The sequence below is a fragment of the Trachypithecus francoisi genome, unplaced genomic scaffold, assembly GCF_009764315.1.
Source record: "Trachypithecus francoisi isolate TF-2019V2 unplaced genomic scaffold, Tfra_2.0 Lachesis_group11, whole genome shotgun sequence".
Classification (NCBI taxonomy): domain Eukaryota; kingdom Metazoa; phylum Chordata; class Mammalia; order Primates; family Cercopithecidae; genus Trachypithecus; species Trachypithecus francoisi.
In genome coordinates this window covers 80,640,514-80,664,408 of record NW_022681456.1, presented here as the reverse complement: position 1 = coordinate 80,664,408, position 23,895 = coordinate 80,640,514, and the positions used below count along the sequence as shown (strand labels likewise).

General features: G+C 45.9%; 1 protein-coding gene across 2 annotated transcripts; it reads right to left on the bottom strand.

The window, feature by feature from the left end:
• Window positions 1-8: 8 nt before the first annotated feature.
• ATP5MC2 (ATP synthase membrane subunit c locus 2) lies at window positions 9-12,665 on the bottom strand. Of its 2 annotated transcripts, none has more exons than XM_033221848.1 (5): window positions 11,185-12,665; window positions 7,736-7,805; window positions 4,867-4,944; window positions 4,145-4,338; window positions 9-270 (listed from the first exon to the last, which is right to left on the bottom strand). In XM_033221848.1, exons 1-5 carry the CDS (start codon window positions 11,322-11,324, stop codon window positions 156-158), a joined length of 597 nt encoding a protein of 198 aa, XP_033077739.1. In that variant the 5' UTR covers window positions 11,325-12,665; the 3' UTR covers window positions 9-155. The 2 variants fall into 2 exon arrangements, with proteins under 2 accessions (XP_033077739.1, XP_033077740.1); XM_033221849.1 differs by lacking the exon at window positions 11,185-12,665 and adding an exon at window positions 8,800-8,892.
• Between the last annotated feature and the right edge of the window lie 11,230 nt (window positions 12,666-23,895).

Sequence of the window (23,895 nt, the reverse complement as noted above, 5' to 3'; positions counted from 1 at the left end):
AAGAAACATATTATTAATACAGTATTTATTTGTCTTTTCTCTGTCAAACCCTGAGTCAACCACGTTCCCCAGGCTGCCTGGGAGGTATAGGAAAAGGAACACACAGGGCTGACCAGACACGGGAGAAAGAACTATGGGAGGTGGAGATGGCTCCTTCACATGGCGAAGAGGATGAGAAAGGCCACCATCAGGCAAAAGAGCCCCATGGCCTCTGAGAGGGCAAAGCCCAGAATGGCGTAGGAGAAGAGCTGTTGCTTCAGAGAAGGGTTCCTGGAGAAGGAGAGGAGAAAAGACTGAAATTCTAGTTCACACAAAGAAAAGGACAAATATCTAAGATGGGCTCAGGGAGAATTCTCCTCTTTATCTTACATAAGGAAGCTTTTAGGGTAACACCATCATGCCCAAATTCTTGCCCTAATTCCCCAAAGGCTCTATAAGAACTGAATGAAGGGGGAGCAGACAATCTAAAATCCTGTAACATGGCCCAGGTATAATCATGACCTTCTCTAATGGTTCACCCATCTCATTACCACAAATTAAGACCTCTTGGCCTAGACACTTAATATCCAGGGTCCAAATAGGATGGAAGAGGCATCCAGAGTGGAAGGGTCTATCTACAGCAGTGTTTTCAAACTTAAAGCAGAACTCCAATATAGTAAACATCCAAAAGTCAAACTGCAATGGTACAAAAGTAGGGGAAATTTTAACGGCTTGGTCTCCCCTTTATTCACTAAGACAGTCTCTGGGGCACATCCTCAGAATCCTAGGGATTTATGGAACACAATTAGAACACCACTCTTCTAGAAGACAAGAGAGTAAGACAGACAGATTATGTTCTCTCATTTCAAAGAGTCAAAACATTTGGGGCTTTAAGAAGCTACAAATGGGCTGGGTGTGGTGGCTCACGCCTGTAATCCCAGCACTTTGGGAGGCCAAGGCAGGCAGATCACTTGAAGCCAGAAGTTGGAGACTAGCCTGGCCAACATGGTGAAACCCTGTCTCTACTAAAAATACAAAACTTAGGCCGGGCGCGGTGGCTCAAGCCTGTAATCCCAGCACTTTGGGAGGCCGAGACGGGCGGATCACGAGGTCAGGAGATCGAGACCATCCTGGCTGGCACGGTGAACCCCGTCTCTACTAAAAATACAAAAAATTAGCCAGGCGTGGTGGCGGGCGCCTGTAGTCCCAGCTACTCGGGAGGCTGACGCAGGAGAATGGCGTGAACCTGGGAGGCAGAGCTTGCAGTGAGCTGAGATCCGGCCACTGCACTCCAGCCTGGGCGACAGAGCGAGACTCCGTCTCAAAAAAAATAATAAAAATAAAAAAAAAAATACAAAACTTGTCGGGAGCAGTGGCTCACGCCTGTAATCCCAGCACTTTGGGAGGCCGAGATGGGTGGATCACAAGGTCAGGAGATCGAGACCATCCTAGCTAACACGGTGACACCCCGTCTCTACTAAAAATACAAAAAATTAGTTGGGCATGGTGGCAGGTACTTGTAGTCCCAGCTACTCAGGAGGCTGAGGCAGGAGAATGGCGTGAACCTGGGAGGCGGAGGATGCAGTGAGCCAAGACTGCACAGTTGTACTCCAGCCTGGGTGACAGAGTGAGGCCCGTCTCAAAACACACACACACACACACACACACACACACACACAGAAATCAAAGATTAGCTGGGGGTAGCGGTGCATGCCTGTAATCCCAGTTACTTGGGAGGCTGAGGCAGAAGAATCGCCTGAACCCGGGAGGCGGAGGTTGTAGTGAGCCAAGACTGCACAGTTGCACTCCAGCCTGGGTGACAGAGCCAGATTCTGTCTCAAAAATAATAATAATAATAATAATTAGTCAGGCTGGTGGTGGGCACCTGTAATCCCAGCTACTTGGGAGGTTAAGACAGGAGAATCATTTGAACCCAGGAAGCAGAGATTGCAGTGGGCTGGGATTGTACCACTGCACTTCAGTCTGAGAAACAGTGAGACTCTATCTCAAAAAAAAAAAAAAAAGTTACAAATGGTTTATGGGGTTTATAAATTGAAGTAGTATGGATAAAGGACTCTCAATGTTGAAGGCCCATATATAACCTGTATTTCCCTTACTCTGATACCTCCAGAAGTCTTAATGGGTAAGGTAAATCAACACCAACATTTAACAGAATAGTGAATAAAGCAGCAGTCAGACTTCTTAATACAAATTCGTAAAAAGAACTCTATTTCCCAAACACATTAAGATAACTTGCTGGTCTCTAGAGGACTAATTTGGTTTTAACTTTGAGTTATCCAGAGCTGGGAGTACTAAACAGTCCCAGGCGTCAGAAACCAGGGGCTGGCTGCAGTGCCAGTTTTCCCAGGAGTGGCAGAGGGAAATTCCCAGAGATGGGGAAAAACAGCAGTAAAGTCACTAGGTTCACTGAGTCTCTAGAACAGAGAAGGTAAACGTTTTCTGTAAAGGGCCACATTGTAAATAATTTTAGGTTTTGCAGGCCACATAGTCTCTTTTCCTTTAAAAAAAAAAATGAAACCTTTTAAAAATGTGAAACTATTTTTTTTTGAGAAAAAAATAAAAGAGTTTCACTCTTTCATCCAGGCTGGAATGCAGTGGCGTGACTGCTACTCACTGCAACCTCTGCCTCCTAGGTTCAAGTGATTTTCCTGCCTCAGCCTCCTGAGTAGCTGGGAACACAGGCATCTGCCACCACGCCTGGCTAATTTTTGTATTTTTAGTAGAGAAGGGGTTTCACCATGTTGGCCAGGCTGGTCTCGAACTCCTGACCTCATGATCTGCCCGTCTCAGCCTCCCAAAGTGCTGGGATTACAGGAGTAAGGCACCACACCCGGCCATGAAATTATTTTTAGCTCAATCATACAAAAACAGGATAAGGCCCAGATTTGGCCCTTAGGCCTTAGTTTGCCAACACATGCTCTAGAACAAAGCTGTTCATAAAACTTTCTTCAATGACACAATGATATAAATATTCTTTTATATATATATATGCATTTTTTTGTTTCTTTTTTTGAGATACAGTCTCACTCTGTTGCCCAGACTGGAATGCAGTGGCAACATCTTGGCTCACGGCAACCTCCACCTCCTGGGTTCAAGCAATTCTCCTGTCCAGCCTCCCAAGTAGCCGGGACTACAGGTGCCCATCACAACACCTGGATAATTTTTGTATTTTTAGTAGAGACAGGGTTTCACCATATTGACCAGGTTGGTCTCAAACTCCTGATGTCAGGTGATCCACTCACCTTGATCTCCCAAAGTGCAGGATTACAGGCATGAACCACCTCGCCCAGCCTATATTTGTTTTTCTTTCTGCTTTTTTTCTTCCCCCCAAAGTCTCACTCTGTCACCTAGGCTGGAGTATAGTGGCATGATCTTGGCTCACAGCTCACTGCAACCTCCACCTCCCGGGTTCAAACGATTCTCCTGCCGCAGCCTCCGGAATAGCTGGGATTACAGGTGCATGCCTCCATGCCCAGGTAATTTTTGTATTTTTAGTAGAGATGGGGTTTCGTCATGTTGGCCAGGCTGGTCTTGAACTCCAGACCTCAAGTGATCCGCCTGCCCCGGCTTCCCAAAGTGCTGGGATTAGTGAGCCACTGTGCCCAAACATTCTATATTTGCATTGTTGAATATGGTAGCCTCTAGCCACATCTGGCTACTGAGCACTTGAAATATGGTTAGTGTGACTGAAGAACTGAAAACCTAAACTATGTATTTTTAATTAATTAAAACTAAAATTCAGGCCAAGCACAGTGGCTCACGCCTGTAATCCTGGCAGTTTGGGAGGCCGAGGTGGGTGGATCACTTGAGGTCAGGAGTTCGAGAACAGCCTGGCCAACATGGCAAGACCCTATCTCTACTAAAAACACAAAAATTAGCTGGGCGTCATTGTACGCACCTATAATCCCAGCTACTTGGGAGGCTGAGGCACAAGAATCGCTTGAACCCAGAGGCAGAGGTGGCAGTGAGTTGAGATTACGTCACTGCACTCCAGCCTGGGCGACAGAATATGACTGTCTCAAAACAACCAACCAACATGTAGCTAGTGGCTACAGAGTGGGATAGCCTAGTTCTAGACCCCCAAATATTTTCTGACCTTTGGAAAGCATATCAGACAACCAGTGGAGGGCCCAACTTATCTTACCTGGCATAACCAATGATGAGGCTCCCAAACACAGTCCCAATCCCAGCCCCAGAGCCAGCCACCCCAACTGTGGCAGCCCCAGCTCCAATGAACTTGGCTGCTGTGTCGATGTCCCTTGAAATGGCGCTGGTTTGGAAGCTGCGGCTAGAGACAAGTGAGGTAAGGGGACGTGAGACTGCCAAGCTGCTGAGGCTCTGTGAAAAAGAGGCAGATAGAAGGTAAAGTTTTTTGCTCTAGTAAGTTTTTTACCATTTAAAACCTTTATGCTGCCAAATCCCATTGTTTCTTCCCCAAACGGAAAACTGTTTAACCCCCTAAAATGCTGGCAAGCAGAACCTTATAATGTAGGATATAGACTTCAAATGCCTTTAAGATTCAGGTGTGGTCAAGAAGTGTAAGACTGAGGCCCTAGTCTATTCTTGCTGCCCCAAGGAGATCATCTTCCCAGGACTAAATGCTTCCAACTGAAGTCAGTTGACTAGGCCAAGTAATAGCAGTTAGCAGCAGTGCACAAGGGCATGTGCTACCAGTGGCAAAAGCTGGAGCACTATAGCATACAGCGTATTAACATTCTCCATCTCCAACTAAAGCCCATGGCCTTGGCCATTCATGAATTTTAGCCTGTGATGACTATCCTCAGCATTCTACCTCCTGGTTCTGGCAGGTAACCTTCCCCACCCATCACCCCCCAAACCACAGTCCCAACTCCACCAGTAAGGTACCTCATCAGTCAGTATCTCCGGTCGTTTCAGCACCACTGCAGATAGCGGACGGCTCAGCAGCTGTGAGGTGCTCTTGACCTAGCAGGAATGATATACAGGGGCAGGAAGGTCAAGGAAGACTGCAGAGGAGTTTCAGAACTATGCCACGTTGTTATATCATCAGATAGGATTTTCTTTCCTCTGATGGCCTTCCCATCTTCATACATACGTTAGAATTCTGGATCATTCTTCCTTTTAGCAAAGTCTAAATTAAAGAACCACACCATTTCTCTTGCTTCTCAGACTTCGCTTTAAGGAAAGAAAGTCTACTTCCTTTTGGGCTACAAGGGAGCATCCACCCTTGCTGTATCCTTTTATAGCTCTTGAGAATGAGAAGAAATTTAAGCCTCAGAAGCATTTGCCTCACTCAACAAGGGAGATATACACAGATGCTCAACTTACCATAGGGTTATGTGCCAATAAATCCATCACACATTGAAAAACCATTTACTACTGCTAACCTACCAAACACCATAGTCTGGCCTAGCCTAGCCTTCAATGTGCTCAAAAAGCTTACATTAGCTTATAGTTAGGTGAAATCACCTAGCAACACAGTACACTGTAGAGTGCTGGTTGTTTACCCTTGTGATTGGGCAGGTGACTGGGAGCTGTGGCTTGCTGCTGAGTATTGCAACAGAGTGTTGTACCACACATTGCGAGCTTGGGAAAAGATAAAGATTAATAATTCTAAGTATGGTTTTTTTGTTTTGTTTTGAGACAGAGTCTTGCTCTATCACCAGGCTGGAATGCAGTGGCGTGATCTCAGCTTGGCTCACTGCAACCTCCACCTCCCAGGTTCAAGCAATTCTCCTGCCTCAGCCTCCTGAGTAGCTGGGACTACAGGCACCCACAACCACACCCAGCTAATTTTTGTATTTTTAGTAGAGACAGGTTTTCACCATATTGGCCAGGCTGGTTTTGAATTCCTGACCTCAGGTGATCCACCCACCTCGGCCTCCCAAGGTGCTGGGATTACAGGTATGAGCCACCACGCCCACCCCAAAGTATGGTTTCTAATGAATACATATCATTTTTGCATCATCATAAAGTTAAAAAAAAAATCTTAAGTCAAATCATCTAAAGTTGGGGGCCATCTGTATGGGTAATGGTCAGCTCACAAGAAAGAAGCCAGTAACTTTCCCTGAACACATCCTTTTGGAAAATAGGAACAAAGATTCATGCTCAAAATTTATCTCCTTCTGGTAGCCTTTTCTGACTAACCCCAACCCAGTGACACCAAAACAGACACATGGTGATTAACGGCCAGGGCTTTAGGCATCAGATAAAGTGAGATTCAAATCTTAACTCTATTATCAGCAGTGTACTCTCAGGATAAGTCGCTTAAACCTTTCTAAGCCTGTATTCTCATTTATGAAATCAAAATATCATCTCTCAGGGTTGATTTGAAGAGTAAATGAGATTATGTATACCAATCAGTAAACTAACTCAGTGCGAAGGCACATGATAAATGCTAAATAAATGGTACTCCTTTTTATTTGTGAATGAACCAACCGCCTCCTCTAACTACTATTTAAAATATTTCTTCCGGGAGGCTGAGGCAGGAGAATGGCGTGAACCCGGGAGGCGGAGCTTGCAGTGAGCTGAGATCTGGCCACAGTACTCCAGCCTGGGCGGCAGAGCGAGACTCCGTCTCAAAAAAAAAAAAAAAAAAAAAAAAAAAAAAAAAAAAATAAATAAATAAAATATTTCTTCCATATTGTTGTTTCTCAAATACTTTTCCAATGTGTATTTATGTAAATTTTAGCTTCCTATCCAAATTTAAGTCCCAGAATGAACTCTTTAGCTCTGGCTCACTCAGGACAAGATCCTCCACACAGCACATACTCAGTCCAAGTTATGTAATCTACTTATGTTTACCAATCTGGATGGCCAGTTTACATGACATATAGTTTCAGGAGTAGGAATAACTTGATCTTGGTCTAGATTCTCATCTCTATTCTTCTCCTAAGATGGCTGGGTAATAATTAACTGGCCACAGCCAGGCACGGTGGTTCATGCCTGTAATACCAGCAATTTAGGAGGCTGAGGAGGGCGGATCACCTGAGGTTGGGAGTTCAAGACCAGCCTGACCAACACGGAGAGACCCTGTCTCTACTCAAATCACGAGGTCAGGAGTTTGAGACCAGCCTGGCCAACATGGCGAAACCCCATCTCTACCAAAAATACAAAAATTAGCTGGGTGTGGTGGCAGGTGCCTGTAATCCCAGCTACTCGGGAGTCAGAGGCAGGAGAATCGCTTGAACCTGGGAGGCGGAGGTTGTGGTGGATCGCACCATTGCAATCTGGGCAACAAGAACGAAACTCTGTCTCAAAAAAAAAAAAAAAAAAAAAGAAAGAAAAAAGAATTAACTGGCCACCAAGGGATATGGGGCAGGAGAGTATCTACCAAGCATTCACTCTCTCCTGTTAGGCAATCATAGCAAAGGGCCTTCCCTCACCAAGAATCTTTCTTACTTATTTACTTATTTATTTTTTGAGACAGAGTCTTGCTGTGTCGCCCAGGCTGGAGTGCAGTGGTGCGATCTTGGCTCATTGCAACCTCCACCTCCTGGGTTCAAGCTATTCTCTTGCCTCAGCCTCCTGAGTAGCTGGGATTACAGGCACCCGCCACCACGCCCAACTGGTTTTCATATTTTTAGTAGAGATGGGGTTTCACCATATTGGCCAGGCTGGTTTTGAACTCCTGGCCTCAAGTGATATGCCCGCCTGGACCTCCTCTCCCCTAGCCTTGCTGTGAAGAACAAGATCTATTGGCAAGAGAGACAAGATGTCTCTCCTTTAAAACTCTCCCAGAAAAACAGGTACTCACCAAGGAGGGAGTGGAGACGAACTTGGAGCAGGCGAACATTTTCAGGGGGTGAGGGGCTATGGCAGGAGAGCTGGAATTATAGAAGCAGTATTGTAAACACTCTCCTCATTCACTAAACTATATCCTTATTAGCAGAAAAGGGGCCCTAGAAAGCTTAACTGGCCCAGAAAACAGTGACTGACCTTAAGTCATGGGCAGAAATAGAATTAAAACCCTGAAGTCATGACTTCTTCCAGAAACCCCACACAGCTCCCAAGATTTTCTTATAACCAAGTGACTTCCCCTGGTCTCAACAAGTGATCACTTGGGATTTGCAGTTGCCACACGAATTTTCCCAGAGTGTCTTTTGCCTAAGTTTTCCCTAGTTTTTATGCAAAAGGAACCCTTCTCAAGACTTCATCATCTGGATCTTTAAAAGTGGCCCTTTAGGGTGGGCACGTGGTTCACGCCTGTAATCCCAGCACTTTGGGAGGCCAAGGTGGGCCGATCACGAGGTCAGGAGTTCAAGACCAGCCTGACCAACACAGTGAAACCCCATCTCTACTAAAAATACAAAAATTAGCCAGGTGTGGTGGTGCATGCCTATAATCCCAGCTGCTCAGGAGGCTGAAGCAGGAGAATTGCTTGAATCCAGGAGGCAGAGGCCGCAGTGAGCAGAGACCACACCACCACACTCCAGCCTGGGTGACAGAGCATGAGTCTCAAAAAGACAAACAAAAAAGTTGCCCTTTAGAGTCTTTGTAGTTTTGGGAGATATTTGTTGAAGGCCAAGACACTGGAAGGTCTCCAACAATCTCTTTGCTGATCCCTGGAATTATCAGATTCCTCAAAATACTTCAATTTCCTGTATTAATAAGATGAGGAAGATCAAGGAGGAACTCTGCTATTAGTCTATCTAAAGGGTATTAGTGGCCGGGTGCGGTGGTTCACACCTGTAATCCCAGCACTTTGGGAGGCTAAGGCCGGCGGATCACGAGGTCAGGAGTTCGAGACCAGCCTGACCAACATGGAGAAACCCCGTCTCTACTAAAAATACAAAATTAGTCGGGTGTGGTGGTGCATGCCTGTAACCCCAGCTACTCAGGAGGCTGAGGCAGGAGAATCGCTTGAATCCGGGTGGCAGAGGCTGCGGAGAGCCAAAATTGCGCCATTGCACTCCAGCCTGGGCAACAAGAGGGAAACTCCGTCTCAAAAAAAAAAAAAAAAAAAATTATTAAATTGTGTCTCCCCAAGATCTAAAGAAGTCCTGACACCCTATAGGTAACTAAGTTGGCAGAAGTGAACTTACCTGAAACAGAAGGTGCGTTAAAAACCTAAAGGCAGGGTTTCTCCAAGAGAAGTGAGAAGCCCATCTGAACCAGAATTATCTGGGTGGTGTACGTATTAAAAAATGCATATTCTTGGGCCCAACTTGGACCTTCCTGGTCAAGATCTCTGGGGGAGCTAGGTTCAGTGGCTCAATCCTGTAATCCCAACACTTTGAAGAAGCTGGGGCGGAAAGGTAACTTGAAGTCAGGGGTTTAAGACCAGCCTGGGCAAATAGCAAGACCTCGGCTCTACAAAAAATAAAACTAGTCAGGTGAGGTGGAAGTGCACCTGTAGTTCCAGCTACTCCAGAAGCTGAGGCAGGAGGACTGCTTCAGCCCAGGAGTTGGAGGGTTCAGTGAGCTATGATCATGCCACTGTACTTCAGTATGGGCAACAACGTGAAACTCCCTCTATAAACAAACAAAAATGATCTCTTGGAATAAGGCTCAAGTGCCTGTATTTCAAACAAGTTTTCCAGATGATTATTCTATATACTTAATGCTAGAGCGTGACCTTAAACCCAGTCTTGAAACTGCAGTAGTGGTAGAGGACAGACTTGAACTTGGATCTTTTAAGTTACATGCTTTCTAATGTTACAGGCTGAAATACTCAGTGAATGCTTAGGCCTATCAAATGCCACTTCCTTAAATGAACTGAACTCAGACTGTCCCAGGTTAAAACACTTCTGAATCCAAGATCTTAATTGCTTTTGTAGTGACAGTGTCATTATAAAAATTTTTGTTGCCCAGGCTGGTGTGGAACTCCCGGGATCAAATGATCTTCCCACCTTGGCCTCCCAATGTTGGGATTACAGGTATGAGCCACCACACCCAGCCTTAATTACTTTTAGGTTAATGGATGTCTTCAACTCTTGTCCTATCTAGAACTCTGATTTTTGCCTATAGGTAACTGTAACCCAATTTTGCTGCTGTACTATTCACGTTTTCTTGGGTAAAAATCCAATAGTTCTTTAAGGCTTTTAGAAAAAGAAGGGGTGGTTTTTTCTAAGGGAATTATACCATATTATCATCTTTGTAAAATGCAACTCTTAGGGGGATTAAGTATGTTCATTTACAAATTAACATACACAAAGAGTTGAATGTGGTGCTGGCATGTAACAAACCCACAACAAAGGGTGGCAATTAAGTGATCCCACCATTGGCTATCTAATCATGGCAAGTCTGCAATTGTTAGCCTACAACTTGGGCAAAGGTACTATCGGGAATCAGAACTCCTAAATCATCACGGGCTTTTTGCTCAGTGTAGATGAGTCACAGGGGTGGTGACTTAACTATTCCTTTCCTTAAACCATCTTTTCCCTTTAACAGCAGAATCTGCGGAGGTTAATTAATCCTTGACAGGAAGGCTGGCAGGCAGGGACTCATGCTGGCCCCACTAGCTTGGCCTTACCCCACCTTTCCGGGCCTGCTGCCTCAACAGAAACCCTCATCTCTAGCCCACCACTTGTGACTTTTCCAACTTCACCAGCGTACTAGGATGCGAGAAACGTACTGGTAAATAACTAGTGATTCCAAAGCAACCAGCCTCTCTCTTCGGCCTTAGCTATCCCAAGCCACAACCTGACGGGAGGCGATGTTTTGGCTTTTTTTTTTTTTCCCCCACTTCTAACATGTTCAAGGTTTACTTTTTAAATTGAGGGGTGCTGACTAGAGGGATTGGTGACTTTAGACGATCCACTATCTCCATTGCTCGGAGCACCTGAGGTCCTGGGGCCGAAAGTCTGGAGACTTCAGAATAAAGAAGGCACAAGTCAGGATGAGAAGAGAAAGAGATAAGAGGGGAGGGCCTGGGGGCTGTGACAATCTGAAACGGCCAGAGGCCGAGAAAAGCGTGTCTGTAGGGGCTGGAACAGGTGAAAAGCAGCACTCCAGGATCTAACTTTGGCCAGCTCCAAGGCACCCTCCCCCAACAAGACATCCAAGATGGCGCCAGGCCCGCGCGGTTGGAGGTCACCAGCACGCGGAAGACCCAGTTCTAAGGCGCAGGGGTAGCGGGAGCCAGGGAGGAAGCGAGGACAAGGGTGGGAGCAAGCAAGGTAAGAGCCTCAAAGCATCCGTGCGAGGTGGGGTGTCCCGCGCGCGTGCGCGGCGCACAGAGGGCACTAGGTCCCAAGGCCTTACCTTCTCCCAGCGCAGAGAAGACAGAGAGGGGCGGAGCAGCGGGAATAGCGAAAGGAAGGCTCAGCGCATGCGTGGCCTGGCCCAACGAGTCGCTCCACCACGGATAGAGTGATTGCAACACAGAGGATCAGCTCAGGCATCACAGCGCCGCCTGCCAGGGCTGTGGCGGTATCCGGCCAGTTGCTCCACCTGGCGTTCGAGAGGAGAAACTACAGCGAGCGCCGACAGTGCAGAAATGAGGCCAACTCCGCAGAGTAAGCGGATCCGTAACGTGGCCGGCGGTTCGGTCTGTACCACGTTTGGGATCGCGGACTTGCGTCCCCTTTCCGAGCATGCGCAGTCACACTGCCAAAACAACAAAACTCCTACTCAGAATTCAGTGTTAACATACAGTCAGGAATGGGGTTCAGTGCCTAAAATGCAGCAGAGGAAGATCTTGGGAGTCCTGCTTTCTGTCGCGCCGGGGCCCTGGCATCACTGGATGGCAAACTGGCTCAATGGGCGAACAGTCAGCAAAATGCCGCAGCTGCTTCTGGTGGCTTCGCCCTTTCCCCCCTCTTCCCGTTTCCTCGTTTCCACTCCGGTGATAAACCATGAGAAAAGCAGCAACAGCGAGCCAGAAGATAGGGCTAAATATGATCCGAATCTCTCTTTCCTGGCTCCTGGGACAGTCTAGGAATAACGGGCACCCGCGACCCGCTGTAACGTTGCGAGGTCACTCCAGGCTTACCCGAACCTCTGCTCAGGTTTCAACTACGCGAGTTGGGATAAGCAGCGCCCCACTCCCCCGCCCCCATGCAATCCTGAACGCCCGTCTTCTCTACCCTTTCGCTCGCCCTTCCCCTGATGGAAGGAGGTGGGGGGCTTCCTGGCCCTCATCTTTCCTAGGCCTCCTTGTCTCCCAGACAGGACCTGCCTTGCCCTTTGGAACAGGGCGACAAGGCCTATCCAGTTCCAAACTCCTGCCGTCCCTGCGTCGTGCTTTAACGCAGCACGAGAAAGACGGGAAAAACTCACCAAACCCCATAAAAAATAAAAAATAAAAAGAAAGCCGCGGTCGTAAATAAAGGCAAATCTGCCACCCTCTGAGGGGCCGTTTGTCCTCCCCTCCTTGGCCCCGTCCTTCCCGCCGCCCCCTCCCGGCTCCCGGGCCCCGCGGCGCCCCGGCCCCGAGCTCCTCCATTTAATCGGATTTGGGAGAAGGGGAGGATAAATCACGGCAGCAGCTTTACGGTCCCGGAGGAGAGGCGAGCCGCAGCCAGGCACACCCCGGTCGGCGATAAAAACCGCCGCTGAAAGCCCACGGAGCAATTTCCCGGGACCCCGAGCGACGCCATTACAGGAATGTAATTTTGCCCGGATGAGGCCCCGAGTTTAATTATCCTCGCGGAGGAATTTCAATGCGGCCAATCCATCTTGCAGGCGGGCGGCAGAGGGATTTATATGGGCCCGTTATTTCACACCGATCCTCCATCTGCATTTTTATGGCCTTGAGCTCCTGAAAGGGAGGGTAAAGAGTGGGGAGAAATAGGAGAAGCAGGCGAGAAGAGGAGGGTTGTGGGCTGCCCGTCTTTCCTAAATTCACGTTTCCAGCTCTATTAGGATTCTCACAGGTTCTTCTGAAATCCCCAAATCTCCAGTTCTAGTTGTTGATTGCGCCCCGAGCGGGTTGGTAGGTGGGAAATGGAACTGGGATCCTTGGGAATCAATCAACAGGTATTTATCAAGTACCAAGTGGTGCCAGGCACTGTGGAGATGCTGTTAGGAGAAAGACAGGCTAGCAAAGACACAAGTGTATCCCCTGAGGTCTCCAGACATCTCCACTCCCACCAAAACGGAATTCTTTTAAGCTGTCGGCTTCACATCCTCAGTGGCAGAGAAAGTCCACCGTTCTTAGGGGCCACCACCCCCAAACGGCTGTTGCAGCTGTTGCGACAATTTGGACACTCAGATATGGCTAACAATCCCAGAGGAGGATCAGAGAAGGGGCCTGAGAGAAAGCTAAAGCTGGCTCTTTCCAAAAGTTACAGCCTGCGATGTTTAACACTCCCTTACCCTCATAGAATAATGGGTTCTGCGTTCAGACAAATCTGGGTTCCCAAAATCGCTGTGTGACCTTGAGCTAGCTGTTTAACCCCCTTTAAATCTATTTCCTCCTGTGTAAATTGGGAAGAATAATAGTACTTACCACACAGTCAATATTGGGATAATACATATGAAGCTTTTAGCAAGGTACTTGGTACCCAGTAAGAGTTCAGTAATTGCTAGCATCAAAATCATCATCGTCACCACCACCATCACCACCACCACCATTACCATCACCACCACCATCATCACTGCTTCTATAGTTAAGGGTATTGCAACTCAATTCTGCACTGCTACCTATATAGACTGTTTATTGCAAGGTCCTTGAGATAATATCTCCTGAAAGAGACTCAACTACACTTTAAAAACGGTTTCACCTGCATAAATCATACAAAACAAGTTATTTTACTTGCTGGTGAGTGGAGATCTGAGGGGAGGCTGAGAATCCTGGGACTATTACTAGGAGACTTGAAGCAAGAAATCAAATCTGCAAGGGAGCAGTGAGGCTACAAAAAGGAGGTTTGTAAGGGGAGGGGTGAATTTGAAGAAACAAAAGATCCAAGAGAAGCTTAGCTGAAGGTCGGGTGATCTTAACTATGGGCTTGGGGAAGGGTCCCTCTTTCACTTCACAAAGGGAAAACTGGGGTCCAGGAAGGAAAGGGTGTGGAGAGAGAACTATCCTTTCCAATCAGTCCCTTTCTTTTCGTACCAGACCATATAACAAGGTTGGCCTGATTGGCCAGTTTTTTTTAATGACTGTGAGTGGCAGATTCTGACTGGTTGGCAGCCTCCCTGCACAGTGGTGACGAAGAAATGAGATTGATCTTTTCTTTCTTAGGATTGGTTAACAACCCTCAGGGGAGGCCAGAGACTCATTTTAATTGACTGGATAGGCTAGGAGAGAGGTTCAGCTTCTCTCATCAAAAGTCCAAGTGTCCTTTTCTACAAAGGTCACCAAGGAAGGGTTTTGATTGGTTTATATATGTTTCTTTGGACAAGAAGCCATAGCTTAGAGCAGAAAAATCAAGATAATCGTGCAGTCATGCCACAATGAGAAAGAGCCACAGAAAGAAACAGTAGTGATTTTAAAAACGAGAGAGAGTGAGAGAGAGAGAGAGAGAGAGAGAGAGAGAGAGACAGACACCAGGGCACAGAGAAATGCAAAGAAAAGAAAGATATTGCTAGAGAGAAGAGGAAGGGTTTAAATGGTTTGATTTCCATTCCTGATGGCTTAAGATGAGGATACTTTATGATGTGTTTTGCTAGATGTACATGTTGCCACCAAGTGGCATGGATAGAACAGCTGTCTTCCAGGCAGGAGACTGGGAGTCTAGTCCCAGCCCTGCTACTAAATAGTTGAATAGCTATGCAAGTTACTTCATCTCTCGAAGCATCAGTTTCCTCATTTGGAAAGACCAGGGAGAGAAGTAGGTGATCTCTAAGATTCCATCCAGTGTTAACTTCCCAGGATTCTCTTTCTTTCTGCTAAACAGGCACTTTCTTGCAAGTTAAAGTGGAGCCTTTGCACTGCCAATACTTCTTACATATTCAGCTTCTCTATTTATTTGTGATTGTTAATTTCAAGCTCCTGGGCTGCGATGGGCTGGTGGGAACTGACTGATAGATTTTCTACTTTTCCTTGCTAAATCAGTTCCCCTAAGACATCAGGACTGTGAGACACCGGCAAACCTCCCTACTTCTAGAGAAAGAAAACAGTAGATAAAGGAAGGGAAAGGATCACTGGTATCCAGGCTTCTGAGGGAGGAATCAGTGGGAGAGATGGTGGCAGAAGGATGGCCAAAAAAGTTTTTGCTGGGGAAGAACTTCAACTTCCTTTGAATTTGTTTATTTTTAATTTATTTTTATTTTATTTTATTTTTTGGAGACAGGGTCTTGTTCTGTTGCCCAGGCTGGGGTACAGTGACACGATCGTGGTTCACGGTAGCCTCGACCTCCTGGGCTCAATTGATCCACCTGCCTCAGCCTCGCAAGTAGCTGGGACTACAGGCATGCGCCACCATGCCAGCTAATTTTTGTATTTTTTGTAGAGATGGGGTTTCACTATGTTGCCCAGGCTGGCCTTGAACTCCTGAGCTCAAGTGATCTGCCTACCTCAACCTCCCAAAGTTCTGGGATTACAGGTGTGAGCCACCATGCTCGGCCACAACCAATATTTATTGAGCATCTACTGTGTGCAAAGTATTGTGCTACGTATTGTGAATGGGTATTAAAAAGGAGAAAACATACTCCTTTGTCTTCATAAATTTAAAATCAGTAAGAGAGACATGTACACATATAACTATAATATGCAGCAGGATTTAATAGGCTATATGAGTAATAGGAGTTGTGGAAGCAGTATAACTTCCAGCTAGAATAATCAAGAGGGCAACATAATTAAAGTAGGTTTTTTCCTTTTAAGAAAATTAGCTGGGCGTGGTGGCTCATGCCTGCAATCCCAGCACTTTGGGAAGCCGAGGCAGGGAGATTGCATGAGCCCAGGAGTTTGAGACCAGCCTGGGCAACATAGTGAGGCCCAATTGCTACAAAAAATAAAAACAAAACGTTTGAAAAAAGAAAATTATGAAATATTTGATTCATACAAAATAATGCAAGTAATGTATATCCACTTATTCAACACATGTATTTTGAGCATCTACTATGTGCTAGGCACTGTTTTTGGTGTTGGGGACACAGGCGTGAACAAAGCAAGACAACTTTTCCAGAACTGACATTTTATATAAACTATGAAGCTTAGTAATAAAAGGAACACCCATTAGACCACACCCTAATTTTTTTTGAGGGGGGATGGAGTTTTGCTCCTGTTGCCCATTCTGGAGTGCAGTGGCATGATCTTGGCTCACTGCAACCTCCACCTCCTGGGTTCAAGCAATTCTCCTGCCTCAGCCTCCCAAGTAGCTGGGATTACAGGTGTGCACCACCACAGCTGGCTAATTTTCTATTTTTAGAAGAGACTGAGTTTCACCATGTTTGTCAGGCTGGTCTCAAATTCCTGACCTTAGGTGATCCACCAGTCTTGGCCTCCCAAAGTGCTGGGATTACAGGCATGAGCCACTGTATGCAGCAGCATGCCCTAATTTAAGAAAAGAAAAAGAAAAAAGGCCAGGCACGGTAGCTCATGTCTGTAATCCCAGCACTTTGGCAGGCCAAGACAGGCGTATCATTTGAGGTCAGGAGTTCAAAATCAGCCTGGCCCACGTAGTGAAACCCCATCTCTATTAAATATACAAAAATTAGCCGGGCATGGTGGTGGGCACCTGTAATCCCAGCTACTCAGGAGGCTGAGGCAGGAGAATTGTTTGAGCCTGGGAAGCGGAGGTTACAGTGAGCACAGACTGTGTCACTGCACTCCAGCCTAGGTGACAGAGCAAGACTCCATCTCAAAAAAAAAAAAAAAAAAAAATTCCCAATACTACTGAAGGGCCCCATGTGGCTTCTCTTCTGTGCTAATCCCTGAATCTTGTATTTACCATTTCCTGTTTTTTCTTTTTTTTTTTAACTTGTATTATTTATTTTGTCTTTCCTTCTTTTTAAAAAAACATTCTAAGAGTGATATAATACTGTTTGTAGATATCTTTGACTTGCCCTTTTCATTCAACATTATGTTTTGTTCAACATTATTCAACATTATGTTTCATCTATGTTGATGTATGTAGTTGTAGTTTATTCATTTTCATTGATGTATAGTAACCCACCAATTTATTGACTAATTCTCCTCTTAATGAATATTTGGGCTTGTTTTCATCTTTTTGCTATTACAGACAATGCTGCCTGGAACATTTATGAACATGTCTCTGTACATGTGGGGAAGAATTTCTTCAGGGTATATGTATAAAAGGGAATTATTTCCGGTAAGACAGGAAATAAAGAAAAATTTAAAAAAGGAAATTTCTGGGTTTTAAGATATGAATATCTTCAACTTTTCTAGAAAATCTCAGATCTCAGTTGGTTTTCTTTTTTTTTTTGAGCTGGAGTCTCGCTCTGTCACCCAGGCTAGAGTGCTGTGGTGCAATCTTGGCTCACTGCAATCTCCGCCTCCTGGGTTCATGCCATTCTCTTGCCTCAGCCTCTGGAGTAGCTGGGACTACAGGCGCCCGCCACCATGCCTGGCTAATTTTGTGTGTGTGTGTGTGTTTTTAGTAGAGACAGGGTTTCACTGTGTTAGCCAGGATGGTCTCAATCTCCTGACCTTGTGATCTGCCCACCTTGGCCTCCCAAAGTGTTGGGATTACAGGCGTGAGCCACTGTGCCTGGCTCAATTTGTTTTCTAATACTTAAGTGCACCAAAGTATATAAGAGTTTCAGTTGCTACCCTATCCTTGCCAACACTGTATTTAGTCAGTTTGTTGGGTATAAAATGGAATTTTATGGCCGGGCGTGGTGTCTCATGCCTGTAATCCCAGCACTTTGGGAGGCCGAGGCAGGAGGATCACGAGGTCAGGAGATCAAGACATCCTGGCCAATATGGTGAAACCCCGTCTCTACTAAAAATACAAAAATTAGCTGGATGTGGTGGCGCACACCTGTAAGAACACGCCACTGCACTGCAGCCTGGTGACAGATCGAGACTCCATATCAAAAAAAAAAAAAAGGAATTTCGTGGTGGTTTGAATTTATATTTCCCCCATTGTTGATGAGATTAAGTGGTTGAGTATCTTTTCATATATTTATTGGCCATTCGTGTTCTGACTTCTGCAAAATGCCTAGTCATGTATGTCTTTTGCCCATTTTCCTATTGGGTTATTTGTTATCTTCCTATTGATTTTTAGGAATTAACAAATATATGTCCTGGTACTGATTCTTTGTTAGTGGCAGTTTGTGGAGGGGTTGGGATTTTAGTAGAAGATCTAAGGATGGATGATTTCAGTTCTAGCTCAGTCTTTATTGAGTTGGATTAATTAATTCTTAATTCATTCATCAAATATTTATTGAATGTCTAGGCAGACATCATGCTAAATACTGAGAATACAAATATCTCCCACATTTGCGTATTCCTTACCACTTCCAAAATCTAATTTGGTCCAAACCACTGACATCTCTTGCTGGGCCACTACAATACTTCCTAGCTGATCTCCTTGATTCCGATTTGGCTAGCCACAGTCTACACTCCACAGAGTGAGTAGCTAAACTGGTCTTTTAAAAGATAGGTCAGCTCGAGCCCGTGAGTTTGAGGCTGTGGTGAGCTATGATTGCACTACTGCACTACAACCTGGGTAACAAAGCAAGACTCTGACTCTAAAAAATAAAAATTAGAGGAAAATATAGATTGGATCTTGCTACTTAAAACCTTCTAATAGTTTTATAGTACTTGTAGAAAAAATTCAAGGGTCCAGCTACAATAGGCTCTTACTGAACTTCAGATACAGCAAAGATTTTCTCACTCAGGACCCTTGCTATTACCTCTGCCCGGAACCTTCTTCCCCCAGATTATGCCTTGGCTGACTCTCTCATTTCATTTAGGCCTCATCTCTGATATCTTCTCCTCAGAGAGGAATTACCTGACCACACTCTCTAAATAGCCATCACCCTGTCTTCTTTATCCCTTTATACTTCCTTATTTTTCTTTTTAGCACTTATCATATGTAGTTTTATTTTTATTTTTTAAAAATTTTATTTATTTATTTATTTAGTTAGTTAGTTAGGTAGTTAGGTAGTTAGTTAGTTTTGAGATGGAGTTTTGCTCTTGTTGCCCAGGCTCGAGTGCAATGGCATGATCTCAGCTCACTGCAACTTCCGCCTCCCAGGGTCAAACAATTCTCAAGCCTCAGCCGAGAAACTGGGATTACAGGCATGCACCACCATGCCCGGCTAATTTTGTGTTTTTAGTAGAGATGGGGTTTCACCATGTTAGCCAGGCGGGTCTCAAACTCCTGACCTCAGGTGATCTGCCCGCCTTGGCCTCCCAAAGTGCTGGGATTACAGGCTTGAGCCACTCCACTGGCCTATTTTTACTTTTTATCGCTTTTACCCCACTAGAAGATAAGCTTCCCTAAGGCAGGGACATTGTTCATCACTGTATCCCCAGCATTTAGAATAGTACCTGGCACATACTAGGCTCTCAACAGAAATTTTGTGAATGATTGAACAGTGAATAAGATAGAGTCCTTGCCCTTAACAACTTTATTATTTTTTTTTTTTGAGACGGAGTCTCGCTCTGTCGCCCAGGCTGGAGTACAGTGGCCGGATCTCAGCTCACTGCAAGCTCCGCCTCCCGGGTTCACGCCATTCTCCTGCCTCAGCCTCCCAAGTAGCTGGGACTACAGGCGCCCGCCACCTCACCCGGCTAGTTTTTTGTATTTTTTTAGTAGAGACGGGGTTTCACCGTGTTAGCCAGGATGGTCTCGATCTCCTGACCTCGTGATCCGCCCGTCTCGGCCTCCCAAAGTGCTGGGATTACAGGCTTGAGCCACCGCGCCCGGCCAACAACTTTATAGTCTAACAGGTGATACATAGGATTATTAAATAAAAGGCAAATAATTTCAACACAGAACAATAGTATTATAAAAGGGGTAAGCAGTGGGTGCTATGGAAATACATAGGATGGATATGCATCACAGTGCTGAGAAGGAGTAGTCAAAGAAGCCTTCCAGAAGGAGGTGACATTTCTGAGATGCCTAAAAAAACTGTATGGGGAGGAAATGGAAGGATGTTCCATGGAGTAGCGGCAATACGTACAGAGGCTTGGAAGTGAGGGATTAAGTGTCTCTTCAACGGGGGCAAGTAATTCAGTGTGGCCAGAATGAACAGTTGTGGTGTGGCAGGATGCAGAGAGATGAGACTAGTTATTGGTGGGTAGATCCTGAAGGATCTTGAGCATCAAGCTAAGCCATTTGGATTTTATCCAGAAAGCAACAAGGAGTCATTTAAGCAGGAGAGTGAGAGGCTCAGGTTTGCATTTTAAAAAGATCATTCTAGCTCTAGTGTGGAGGACTGATGAGAAAGGGCAGGGCTGGCAGCACAGAGAGCAAAAAGGAGACTGTTGTCAAAATCCAGGTGGGAGATGGGGATGGCTTGAGCTTGGGGGTGATAGTGGGAATGGTGAGAAGTAGGCGTAGCTCCGGAGCTTTCAAAGGAAGACCTGACAGGCCTCAGTGATTGACTGGTGTAGGAGATAAAGGAGAAGGGAGAGGTAAAGATGGCGCTCAGTTTTCTGGCCTGGGTCACCGAGTGGTGCCATTCTGTGACTCTCTCCCAAGCCTAATCCATCGCCACATTCGAGGAACCACCTCCCCAGGCTTCACAACCTAGGAGCCTACCCCTAAGGCTAACCTTCCTCTAAACTTGGGTCTTGTACCCAATTACCCTGCATTCGTTTAACCTTTTCTTTGGGCTCTATTCCCTCTATTTTCTTCCCACTAAATGAAATGGAAACTTCTCTCTAGATGCCTTTGGTTCTGTTCTTATTTTTCCAACCTTACCTGAATCACTAGGCCCTCATATATTTGATTAAAGCTCATGAAAGAGCAAGAATCTTCCACAATATCTCTCCATAGAGGCTAAAACAGGGTTGTAGCTCAAGGGAGCCACTGTTGAGTACCATAAGCAGCCTGAAGACTCCTAGACATACAGGACAGAAGAGTGGCAGGACAGTCAGTAAAATGACTACAGGTGGCCGGGTACAGTGGCTCACGCCTGTAATCCCATCACTTTGGAAGGCCAAGATGGGTGGATCACTTGAGGCCGGGAGTTCGAGACCAGCCTGGCCAACGTGATGAAATCCTGTCTCCACTAAAAGTACAAAAATGAGCTGGGCATGGTGGCGCGTGCCTGGAGTAGCTGGTGGCCCAGCTACTCAGGAGGATGAGGCAGGAGAATTACTTGAACCCAGGAGGCGGAGGTTGCAGTGAGCTGAGATTGCGCCATTGCACTCCAGTCTGGGTGACAGATGAGACCCTGTCTCAAGAAGAAAAAAAAAAAATGACTACAAGTATGCACTGTAAGTTAGTTACATCCTCTTTAGGTGGGGAATAGCAGGAGAAGTCACAGCAACCATGGAAGGGCAAGGGTGAGAAATCAGCACCCCCTTTTAAAATAAGCTGAAAAGTTTCCGATGAAAAGGTGAATTTGGCAAGCTGTGAGAATGAAGAGGGGAATTGCTGGTGGGCAAGTCTGGGGGCTTTCTAGCCATGAAGAACAGAATGGGAAGGGCAGAAGGAAGAATCAGAGTGCTGTAGTGAGATGAGTGAACCCACTTTTAGTATTTGTGGGGCTCATGGCAAGAGAAAAATTTAGGCCCCAATACTGAATATCTAAATATGTAAAAGTTATAAATCAAAGCTAAGAAACCATTAAGTAAACATGTCCTACCCTCTTATCTTGACAAATGTATCAATATCAACTGGAAGGTTTATATTTAGAATTCTGGAATTCCTTCAAGCCCCTGTCTGCTTCATGTTCTCTTTCCAGTCATGGCTTTGTCCCACTGCCGAAGGGGCCTCACACAAAACTGTGTGCTCAGTAAGGCCGTACATCTAAACTCCATCTGCACTACAGGCAAACAGGACTAAGAATGTGCCCCCAGTAGCTCAGTCTGTGCTCTCAAGAGATCAGCCCCCAGGAAGAGGTTGTGGGCTGTGGCCTTCCAAGGGGCTGCTCTGCTCAACAGGGGATTCTGGTAACTGAAGCATGGTCTAGGAGTGGGGAGAAATGAGCTCTGGGTAGACACATCCACTTGACCTTAAGTTATCCTCCTTCTGGAGGAGGATGAGGCCGTCTTTAAAAATACAGGCACCAAAGATAAAATCCCTCTGGCCAAGTAACCATGGAGGCTGGGGAAAAAAATTATGATTTTTTTTTTTTGGTAAGGCTATCTGACAGAAATGAGTCTAAGAAAAAGGAATTTATAAAGAAGACAGTAATAATCTAGGCAGTAATAATCCCAGCCCAGCCTGGAATCATGTGGCAGAAAGAGGGAGAGTAAGTTATTTTGCAGGCAGATAAATGAGAAGTGGTAATGGTGTAATTGCTTTTACAATCTGTTTGTTTTGCTGAGGGTAGCAGCTGGTTACTGTTTTGATTCTTGGTTTTCATGTTAAGACAGAGGGAGAAAAGATGTGAATAATCCAAAATAAAAGAAAATCCAAACACCGTTCCTTGGTGACTAGGAACACAATCAGAGAAACACATGGTTGCAAACACATATGTATTCTGTCTTTTATTTTATTTATTTATTTTTGAGATGGAGTCTCACTCTGTCACCCAGGCTGGAGTGCAGTGGCACGATCTTGGCTCACTGCAACCTCTGTCTCCTGGGTTCACGCAATTCTCCTGTCTTAGTCTCCCAAGTAGTTGGGACTACAGAAGCATGGCACCATGCCTGGCTAATTTTTGTATTTGTAGTAGAGACGGGGTTTCACTGTATTGGTCAGGCTCGTCTTGAACTCCTGACCTCAGGTGATCCACCTGCCTCGGCCTCCCAAAGTGCTGGAATTACACGTGTGAGCCACCGTGCCCGGCCCTTATTTATTTATTTTAAGATAGGGTCTCACTCTGTCATCCTGGCTGGAGTGTAGTGACACGATCTCAGCTCACTGTAACCTTCGCCATCTGGGCTCAAGCGATCCTCCCACCTCAGCCTCCCAAGTAGCTGCACCACCATGCCTGACTAATTTTTAAAGTTTTTTGTAGAGACAGGGTTTCACCATGTTGCCCAGGCTGGTTTTGAACTCCTGGACTCAAACGATCGGCCTGCTTTGGCCTCCCAAAGTGTTGGGATTACAGGCATGAGCCACTGTGTCCAGCCTGTATTCTGTCTTTTAAACACAGGCACTGAACCTCTGATTAAGTTGGTTTAATCACTGTCCCTGAACATGTATAGATTCTTACCACATGCTGTCACTCTTGCTCAGCTTGCAGCTGCATGTCTTCTCCCTTCTTCTCAGTCATTCCAAATTCTATTCTTCTTCTTCTTGTTGTTGTTTTGAGATGAAGTCTTGCTGTGTTGCCCAGGCTGGAGTGCAGTGGTGCAATCTCTGCTCACTGCAACCGCCACTTCTGGGTTCAAGCAATTATCCTGCCTCAGCCTCCCTAGTAGCTGGGATTACAGGCGCATGCCACAATGCCCGGCTAATTTTTGTATTTTTAATAGAGATGGGGTTTTGCCATATTGGCCAGGCTGGTCTCGAACTCCTGACCTCAGGTGATCCACCTGCCTTAGCCTTCCAAAGTGCTGGGATTACAGGCGTGAGCCACCGTACCCAACCCCAAATTCTTTTGTTTTTTTTTCTTTTTCTTTGCGATGGAGTTTCGCTCTTGTTTCCCAAGCTGGAGTGCAATGGCGTGTTCTCGGCTCACTGCAACCTCCGTCTCGCAGGTTCAAGAGGTTCTCCTGCCTCAGCCTCCTGAGTAGCTGGGATTACAGGCACAGGCCACCATGCCTGGCTAATTTTTGTATTTTTAGTAGAGATGGGGTTTCTCCATGTTGGTCAGGCTGGTCTCTAACTCCTGACCTTAGGTGATCCACCTGCCTCGGCCTCCCAAAGTGGTGGGATTACAGGTGTGAGCCACTGCACCCGGCCACCCAACCCCAAATTCTGCTCTTTATTTGAGGCCCACTCCTTCCATGTTAGCATTCTGCCTGCCCTCCACCCTTACCTTGAGCTCTTCCTA

Bases quoted from the DNA above. Each gene is read 5' to 3' on its own strand.
- ATP5MC2 (XM_033221848.1), bottom strand. From the start codon at position 11,324: ATGCCTGAGCTGATCCTCTGTGTTGCAATCACTCTATCCGTGGTGGAG. The intron at 4,339-4,866 runs GTACCTTACTGG...TCTTTTTCACAG, and splicing joins CGGAGATACTGACTGATGAG to AGCCTCAGCAGCTTGGCAGT. The intron at 271-4,144 runs GTAAGATAAGTT...CTCCTTCTCCAG, and splicing joins CTCATCATTGGTTATGCCAG to GAACCCTTCTCTGAAGCAAC.